The 10180-nt window shown below is 36.2% G+C and overlaps 1 protein-coding gene across 1 annotated transcript; it reads left to right on the forward strand.

Annotated features, from left to right (window-relative positions):
* Nucleotides 1–799: 799 nt before the first annotated feature.
* LOC108598882 lies at nt 800–2771 on the forward strand. Its single transcript, XM_017985642.2, has 5 exons — nt 800–1152; nt 1232–1453; nt 1732–1931; nt 1987–2579; nt 2642–2771. Exons 1-4 carry the CDS (start codon nt 862–864, stop codon nt 2261–2263), a joined length of 990 nt encoding a protein of 329 aa, XP_017841131.2. The 5' UTR covers nt 800–861; the 3' UTR covers nt 2264–2579; nt 2642–2771.
* The last annotated feature ends 7409 nt before the right edge of the window (nt 2772–10180 follow it).

Raw genomic sequence — 10180 nt, forward strand, 5'->3', positions numbered from 1 at the left:
GTACTTAAAGTTGATTTAGAAGTTCAATGTAAATTCTGTTGATTTTGAAGTGTTTTTGAAACTTTATGTAAATTTCGAATTGCAATTAGCTCAATTTACACATTTTCTATCCAAAAGAATTGAAAAAAGTATTTTTGCATTTGTTCATAACAAAAAAAGAACGAATTAAAGTTGGGCACAGCCAACTTTTTTATACGCTTTGACTAGGGCATTGTAGCAAACTATCTCATGACACCCCGCTGTTTATACTGAAAATTGAAATGTGACTTTCCCAAATTGTATTTTTTTGGTTCCAATTGCTTGTTTCAGTCACATCTCCTTCTCCCAGTTACATACAACTGACGTAACCCTTTCAAATTTTCATGAAAACATCAAAGCCTATAAAATAATTCAGAGACCAAATAAAACAATATTGCAGGCCTTCTTTTTAAACAAATTCTAAAAAATAAAGCTAGTATGTAAACTGTGTATAAAAGCCATACACAAAATCTTATTATATATACATATAACGTTATATATTTGTAATATATATGAAATTGTATTGCATGTATCAAAAATTATGTATGTAATTTTAAAGGTGCTCTACTTATATACAACAACAAAATGGGCATTTCTTAATTAAGAAGCTAAACTTGAAAGCAATTTTAAACTCACATTTAAACCAAACGAGCACTTTAATAATTTTATATTGTATAAAACTGTTAAAAAAAATTTCTATGTAAAATGACTGGATTAGTAGGCTAAAAATATTATACCAATTTGCTCATTAAATACACATTTTCATTGTTAAACAAAAGGCAAACAATTTTGTTATAGGGAAATTTTTAAATTTTTTTAATATATATTTTTGTACCTGTAAAAATGCCACCCAAAAAACGTCGACAAGCAAAAGCGTTACCACAAGCTAAACGCGCAAGACTTCAAAGCAGTCCAACTCCAGCTTTATGTCTCTTAGACTTACCCTCAAGCATTTTGGAACTTATATTAACAAAAACCTCTTGGGCTGGTCAACAGTTGCTGCGAAGTTCTAGCAAGCAGTTGAAATTGGAACTGACTGCATTTATAATCCATAAATATACATCACTTGCACAGCCGATTCTACAGCAGCCAGCTACAAGCAACAGTGAGCGCGAGCTACAAATTGGTTTGCGCGTAAGTAGTTAAATTTTAATTATAATTATATATATATATATATATAATATTTAATTATATAAATATATCTCTTTTTCAGGTACTCGGTCTGGCTTCAGATAGCTTTCTTAGCTGCGGCTATGTAACTCGTGATTTTGAACAAATTTATGCACTCCGTATTTCGGAAGGAAAGTATTTGCGAACAATTTTACGCGAGTATTACAGCGGTATAGTCAAATTTCGCGCGACAACGGTGCAAGCACGGAATGAATTCCAGCGGCGTCGGTTGCTTTATACCATAACCCTATTGAATCTATTGAGAGTGAGTTATACAGATATACACAGTAGACCAACCGAGTATATCAAATTAAGATCATCAAGCACCTCCAAAGTTTATTTTAAACCAAGGGTTGATCAGCAACTCAATCTGATTCCATTTAGCCCTGTCCGTCTAACTAACTTTTAATATACATTTTAAAAAAGCTCAACACTATATATACCATTTACTTGATTTCTCGGCTTCGATACATTAGTATTTTGATGCTGGTCATGGCAATAATAATAATAACATAATATTACATTCTCACTCTTATTCCACAGAGCTTTGGACAGTTTAGTAAAGTTAGCTCTGGCATGAACCTTATGCATTGGGAATTAAATCTAGAAATAAAAGGTGTCTATGTAATAGTCCGAAATATTTACGATACTTTTCAGCATGGTCATCTTGAGAATAAGCTCATAACTTTTCTTAGCATTATGGCCGAACTATTGACCTATGAAATGTACGGTAAATCTGTAAGGTGAGTTGGCTAACATAAACTATATGCTACAATATTAACTCCACACCCATTACAGGTGCACTATTCCATTCACTAGTAGTGGTTATCTTGCATATGGTCTGCAAAGCACTCCGAATCAATGGTACACCAAAATCAAGCTACGCGTGCTTTCGCCGCCGCCTGTAAGAAGTCTAATAGAGGCTGCAGTTGAGGGTAATGCGGATGCAATGAGAGTTCTGGATATGCCATATGAGGATCGATTTAGCATGCTTTTGGAGATTAAGAGTCGAGCCTGGTCGCCTCTATTAATGGGAGATAGCGCATTGAAAATGTGCATCTTGCCTTTGAAGTAGGCTAACACAAGCCACAACTATTGTGCTTGGCTCAAAGCACAAAGTGTGCTCATTGTAATGCACTCAATTCACCGTTCTCTCAATCTCTGTCTCGGTCATTGGCCGCGAGCTTGTTACTGTTTCCGCATTGTGCTTTTGTAAACATTCATCGTTTGATCGTCGTCAATAGCGCCTCGAGCTTATAGCTGCACATTTCAACTTCAACATTCAGTTTAAGATGATGTCATTCAAGCGAAATAAACTTTTGGTGTACTCAGTCAATGTTTTGGTCTTTGCATTTATTATAGCAGTCTACCTGCTGGCCTAGACCTATGCGGTTAGTATTAATCTGTTACGTTTATTTACTCTAATATTATATGACTTTTTTGTTATTTCCAGACTTTGAGCGCTTGCGACCAGATCAATTTTCATTTCCTATAGTATACACAAGATATGCAATGCTTAACTGTTGCTGAGTTTTCAGAAATGTAATCAAAACGCAACCATAACAATAAAAAATATCTACAAACAATAAGTGTTCAATTGATTAAGTCACAATTGAGCAGAGCTCGCAAGAAGTGGTCCCTTTTTGCAAAAAGTCCCAAAAAGAACTGTTGCTCGCAGACACAATTGAAAACGGGATCAAAAAGACACTTCAACCCTGTTTTTACTCAGCGTGCTCTTTGCTCAATCAGTGAGAGTTTCTTATCGCTCTCTATATGTACGCGCTCAATCGAGACACTTTAAATCGGTGAGAGCATGGTAGAATAATTCTACCATGACTTAGCTTCTTGTTCCTTTTTGCTGCTTTCTCGCTGTTTTCGTTTTGTGTGTGAGCGGTGTGAGCGGGAGCGAATGAAGCTAAGTACCCAAACACTCAAAAAGAAGAGCGCAGTCCGCTACCTTGTATTATTCTACCATGTATTATTGTATCATGGGCACACTCATGCCGTTCTACATTTCTGTACCGCCGTGTACATTCCTACGCATTAACGTCCCAGCAAGTGACCATTATTTCTATCTCTTTCACCCTTTCACGCTTTGCCTATCATTAAATAAAGCAAGAACAAAGCACTAATGAAGCAACTAGAGATGGGCACCTGCCTCAATTTTCGGGCCCGGCACGCACTGAGCCCGCAGCACATTTTTCGAGGCCCGACCCGGCCCGGCACGGCATTTTTCCAAAAAAAAGCCCGGCCCGTACCCCAAAAGATATGCAAAATTTACGATACAAGAACTTTTTTTTTGTTTATTTACATTCTTTTTATAGAACAAAATCTATAATACAGAACAATGTTATTATTGTTACATTTCTTATACATACTTGTACATATTTTCACATGTTTTTGTGCAAAAAAATTAACATATCAAGATTCTGGCTGCTTAATCTAGTTCGTCTTTCGTTCAAAATTCTGCCTGATGTGGAAAAAAGACGCTCGCTTGTTGCTGAGCTAGCAGGAATGCTTAGAACATTTCGCGCCAATCTTTGTAAAATCTTAAAGCCACTTGCATTGTTCCAAAATTGTAAAACATCTTTTTCAGTGCTTGAATAATTTAAATATTTTTCAATTTCAATGTCAATAGCAGTTTTTTCCATTTTTTTTTTTGGCAAAATTTACGTCTATAAATTGCGAAAATTCATACACATTCTCGACTGGAACCAATATAAATTCAATATTAATTTCAGTAAGCCGTGCTTTGCGGGCTTTTATTGCTAGGCCCAGGCCCGCACGCAGAAAGCCCGTTTCTCATATTTAGGTCCGCGGCCCGCATTTTTTGTTAGAGGCCCGTGGGGCCCCATCTCTAGAAGCAACAACAGAAAAGACACACGCAAATCGTTTTTGCTCAAATGAGCAAATGCCGAGGCTCAGTTGAAGAGCGCCGAGCAAAAATATCACTTTCAAACTGATGTCGCAAGAGCGCATCGTGTGTTCTCTCACCGATCAACATAAAACAGAAAACACGAGTGAAATCAGTTGGAAGTGTTCTGTTCAGAGAGTGAGCGAGTCTGTATAATATTTCCCTGTTTTGGTTGAGCATATTTTGGGAGCTCTGCAATTGAGTGCATTATAGCTCGGCTGCTCAGCATAGGGCAAGTGACTAAAGGCTATGGCTCCAGTATAAAAGGAATTATAATTAAAAAACATACGTTCTATGTTTCTTTCTAAAATTAGAAAATAGCTATATAGATCTTAGCCCTAAGCTCATAAGCCAAAGTTTACAGCTGTATTGTAAAATATGTATATCGCAAATTAAGTTGAGAGATGTAGGAATTCACACACGGAGATCTAACACGCCTCCTAATGTCTGAAATATACTCCCATTTCCTCAATGTTTTGGGGACTTTAGACGGAAAGTAAATTAGATTCGATGTTATAACTTAATCTATTAAAACCACTTTCAATTTGGTCAAGCCCTAAACAAAGCTGTGCTGGTTTCCAATTAACCTGAGAACAAAACACAAAACAAATAGCTTAAAAATAATAGCTGTATTTAATTTTTCTCAAATTTCCCTCGGAAAGAAATTTACAACTAGTTGAATCTCGTTCATTCGTTATATTTTTGCACAAAATAAGAACTTTAAATATATAAAGACTACCTCTTACTGTCTCACACACGTTTGGCCTTGCCCCTGTCCCACCTATCGCAAATATTGTTCCCATTACATTGTCGCGCGCTATAAATGATAATTAAAATGCATCAATTTATTGTTGTTGTTGTTGTTGCTGCTGTTGCTGCAATGAGAGCCAATAACAATCATTTAATAAATATGCTCAATCAATGCGTTGACCTGCAACAACAACAACAATGGGCAGAGCCACTTCGTCGTTTAAAAAATATTTGCTTAATTAAAGTAATTATGGTTTCATATATCATGTGCAGCCCAAATGGGAGAGAGAGAGAGAGAGAGAGTCCTGCGCTTGGCCCAAACGTAATTACCTTTTGTCATAAATTTAACAGTTATTTTAAAATGTTATTAAGCGTTGAGCACAGCAACTGCAAGAGAGAGAAAGACAAATGTTAATGCATATGTAAAAGTTCTTTTTATGGATATTTGTTTTGTCTGCAAGTGAAAGAGAGCGAGTGCTTGTAGCAGAGAATGATAACACAAGAAAAAAGCAAACAACGATTACACAATGTGACAAGAGAATCCACAAACTTGAAAATGAATAATGTAAATACGCCAAGTGTACAAACTTTTAATTGTTATCATGTTTTGTGTTATGTTATGCTGTATGTGTGTGAGAGCATGTTTGTGACATTACTATGTGTGTTTGTCATGCACTTATAGCCAAGATGTATCCATTTACGCATGGCTAAGTTTTGCATTGCGTATACGACACATTGCCCATGCAACTATTTCCTCTCTCTTTCTCTTATTTTGCCTGTGTATGTGTGTGAGTGTGCGGTTGGGTCTAACAAAACTTTTATATTATTTCGCATACAATATATGCATGCCTTGCAGCCTGCACTTTCACTTAGCTTGACTGTCGAAAATTTTCTGTTCAAGTCTCTCTGCAGTTACAGCATAAATCTCTCTTGATTACGGCAGCAAACATATTTGATGCATAGGCTTTAGACAGCGTACACTGCACGAAAAACCCACTTTTATAACATAAAGTCTAGTCCAAGAGGCAGAGAGTTGAAACTTCGTAGATTTGTGTGTAGTTGTAGGCAACGGGATCTATTGCAGAGCACACCAACTGAGTTTTCAGTGGGATCAGCCGACCACCACCTAAAGCTCTTCTTTTGTCGATCTGCCGACCAGAGGCTCTAACCCTAGCGTTTTTCGCCCTTCTTCCCTGAGTCTTGTAGAGCATGGACGTGGGTTCAGAATCCAAAAATTAAATTGGCCAGGAAAAAATCCAAATTGTCTGATAGCCACGCATACCGCACGCCTTAGATCTGGTTTTTATTCTGGCTCACTTGAATGTGCTTAACGATCAGCTCTCCCCATCTACCGCCTACCTGTCTCAACTCGGTCATCCGGGGACCTAGGGAGAATAGTGCTACCACCGCTAAAAAAAAAAAACAAATGGGCGCAATAAAGTTGGGCAACAACCAATTTTTAAAAATGTTAAAGTGTATAAAAACGTAAAGCGAATTGCTTCGGAAATAGGAGAACTTATATTAGCAAATTGGGTTGCTCTAGCTCTTATAGTGTCTGAGTTCTCGTTGCTAATACGGACGGACCAACAGACGGACATGGCTATATCTACTTAGTTTGTTTTGCTGATCAATAATATATACTCCTCCTTCTCCTTGTTATATAAATTCCCATTTTTTATACTACTACTACCTAAAATTTATATTAAACATGCCTTGCTTTTCTTTTTCCATCTATATATATTAAATAGTTTTTCTTCGATGTAAAGCCGAGCCCATAAGAGCCACTGAGCTGACATTTTCACCAAAATTCTATCAAACATATCTAAAGTGCTTTATGGGAGTGAATCATCCAAAAAATATGGGAAAACCCAATTTTGTCAATAACATTTTTAAGAGAAAAGTTTTATTTATGTAGAGGCAGGGTAATAGTTTTAACTTATAAGTAACTTCAAAAACTATCAAATAATCCAAAAGTTTCGTTGTAGGTTGTATCTTAGAAAAAACTTTTGCAGTGGACTGACGTAGCGTAGCTCACGCAGCGATCGGACTAGGGTCGAAGTCCACTAGTTGTAAATATAATTGAAATATATTTACTATACAGAATTCCAAATCTTCGCACTCTTAGAAAAGTTGGCTTGTAGCAAATGAAACAAGGCGCTCAAGAAGCCAGGACTGCAACTATACAACTTTGATTGATCGAATAAAGGTGTTAAAAGTATTTTCTATTTTAAAAGCTTTTTGTAAAACTTTTGTCTTTATCTAAAATTATTTATAAATCAAATCTTATGGACTATATTGTGTTTCACATATTGCGCTCTAAATTTTTTCTGAGCTGAGCCATAAGCCCTTGTTACTACTTCAGTGATTTATTAAAGATTTTTCCTAAACTAAGACTAATTATTACTATACTAGACTAATTATTAAAAGTTTCTAACACCCAGCAAAGAGTAGAAACAAAAACGTCGACTACACAATTGAGAATTACTTTTGCTTGCCACACATGCCACAAAGGGGCGCTTCAGGAAATGAAGTTAATTTCATACTCTAGTATTGTACACTCTTTGATAGCACACATAAGCCAACAAATTTGCAATTGACTTTTGCAACGAGTATTGTATATATTTACTTACATACTTTTTAAATGCTGCATTTCTTTATAAATAAAAGAGAGAGAGTAAAGTGACTTTTGCACAGCTTTCAAGCAAGAAAATCTAGTATTTGTGGCTTATATTTGGCACAAATTTTAAGTGATTTATGTGTACCGCAATTACCGCTCAAGTAGGCAGTCCCCGTAAAACTTTCCCTCCCGCTATATCTTGCTTGCACGCATAAAGCACTGTAAAAATATACGTATACGCAGTGGTGGCTCTGCTTGTTAGCTATGGTTGGTTTTTAGGAAATAGAGATAAGCACACACGTACATAAACACACGCATGACACGTACTTGTTGTTGTTTGTACATCTTGTATTTGTTGTTATAGCTATGCATATTTATTTGGCAGGACTTTACTTATGCTACATTTCCGTAAACCTATTCACCCAACCCAACCCATTCAATTCTCTCAAGCAATAGCTATTTGCTAAACTCACATGCAGGCAACACGCTTTAGTGTCCACAATGTCCAGTTTTGTGGTACAAAGTTGCGCCAGCTTATAAATATATATTTATATGTATATGAATCCTTGCCATAGATAGCTTAAACAAATTTCTGCTGCCGCAAAGATAGAAGCAAGTACAAATGCGCTGGAGAGAAAAATAACGAGAAAGAGAGAGTGAGCGCTGTTTTCTGCTTATTTATTTGATAATGATTTCAGGCTTTTGCCTATGAAAAACAAACTAATTTTGCACGAATTTTCATAGACAGCAGCTCTTTTGTCCACATAAATAATCAAAATGTCATAACAAGTTGCTTTAACCAATTACACATATATATATATGTGTGTGTGTGACAATGGTTATGCAAATGACAGTTGCTGCCTGATGTTGCATGTGTGAGTTGCACTGGCATCGCCCAATATAAATATTTTACATAGATTTTACATAGCTGATTGAACTTATGTGCCACAAAGAGCCCAAGACAGTTCCAGCAGCGTTTGTGTGCTTAAAATTATGCAGTTAAGACAATCACACGCATTCAAATCAAAGCAATTCCAAAGTGATATGTCCCAAAGCTTTAGCTGCACTTGCAAAAATTTTCAAAAGAGTTGTTTGAAAACTATAATAAGAGTAACCATTGGCATTAGTGTTGTAAGTTGGCTACATGTGTTTAAGTACATTTCACGAGTGTTGTAAGTTAGAATAAAATACAAATATATATATTGCAACTAAGATAGTATATCAGTTAGTAGCTTACCAGGTATGTCATCGTTAAGATACTTTTGACCTAAGTACCTGCTGCTATTCTCTCAGTGCACACTCGCCAGCCAAACTATGCTAATGATTTAGCCTAGCGCAAGTGCTTTAGCTGGTCGGGATGTCTTAACATTTGCATATGACATAAGTAGAAGTATAAGCATAAGGCTAATTGAAGCAACAACCTTATAAGAATAGCAATCAAGCTTCTTGGCTATTATGTTATGCAGATCCAACAGCGATAGGAAGATGGAAAGAGTGCTGATGGCAGCAACAATTAATAGCTAATTTACAGGATTCTGTGCTATTAAAAAAATAAATGAAATTAGCGTAGAGCACCGAAACCATTTTTTATGATTATTTGTTTATTGCCAGCGGCATTAGTGAACTGACGCCACCCACAACAAAATAACACACACATATACACACAAATAGCCATCAGCAGTATTTTGGCTACAATTTTGTAGCTGCTATTTGGGCTTAGGACGTTAACACACAGATACACAGATACACATACACATACACATATATATAGCTAGACATTAGTTTAGTTAGCATATTTTTATTAATGGTTTTTTGTTATTCTTTACTAAGACTAACAACATAAGCGTCCTTAGAAGAAATTTTTTTGTTTTTTTTTTTTTTTTTTTGCTTTGTTTTAAACGCATTGTCATTGCAGCAAAAACCGAGGAGACGCCGTAGAGTTTGAGGCAAAAGCATCATTTAGTCTGCGGTTAGCTGCACGTACGTTTTCATGTTACAGGTTTTCCGCCTGCCTGCCACCTATTTTTTTTTTTTTATTATGCATCACTTGTTATTGTTGTTGTTGTTTGTTTCGTGCTTTTTGGGCTTACAATTTGCGCTTGTTGCGGTTGCAGCACGTCCGTATGTGTTTATGGCGCGCGCATATCCGCAAATATGCAATCAGACTATAATCTACTTAATGTCTTTTTCCCAACCAACAACAACAAAAAGAATATGCGCATTGAAAATGAAGTAATGCAGTTTGGCCTAGGCCTATGTGGCGTATGTGTAACGCGCACTGTCTCGCTCTCTTTCCTACGCTGCTTAAAAAAATTTTACAGATTCAATGGACACGGCACATTAACGTAAATTAGGCACTCATTTCTGGTATTGTTTTGCAGTAGGCGCTGTTTTTCTTTCCTTTCTTTCTTGTAAATAATTTTCCTGCTACTTTTTGAGCTGCAGCGAAACGCGCAATGCTTTGAAGTTACACATACATACAAACGGGGGAAGATACACGCAATAGCTACTAACGCATCTGTCAATTGAAAAATTTGTTAAATGAAAACAACATTTAATGCTCTAATGCTAAAAGAATCGCTTTAAAGTAAAAAAAAAAAAGAAAAAATAGCTAAAGCTGTCTAAATCCTTTTTTTTTGGTGCAACTTGCAAAGTTAATACTCTGTTCAACATTGAATCAAAGTTTCTTGTTATCCCCTAATTTGCCTAGC

This window comes from Drosophila busckii, chromosome 3L (genome assembly GCF_011750605.1).
Source record: "Drosophila busckii strain San Diego stock center, stock number 13000-0081.31 chromosome 3L, ASM1175060v1, whole genome shotgun sequence".
Taxonomy (NCBI): Eukaryota; Metazoa; Arthropoda; class Insecta; order Diptera; family Drosophilidae; genus Drosophila; species Drosophila busckii.

Excerpts from the sequence above, each read along its gene's own strand:
- LOC108598882 (XM_017985642.2), top strand. The coding sequence starts at position 862 with ATGCCACCCAAAAAACGTCGACAAGCAAAAGCGTTACCACAAGCTAAA. Across the intron at positions 1,153-1,231 it reads AGCTACAAATTGGTTTGCGC|GTACTCGGTCTGGCTTCAGA; the intron begins GTAAGTAGTTAA and ends TCTCTTTTTCAG. Across the intron at positions 1,454-1,731 it reads CCCTATTGAATCTATTGAGA|AGCTTTGGACAGTTTAGTAA; the intron begins GTGAGTTATACA and ends CTTATTCCACAG.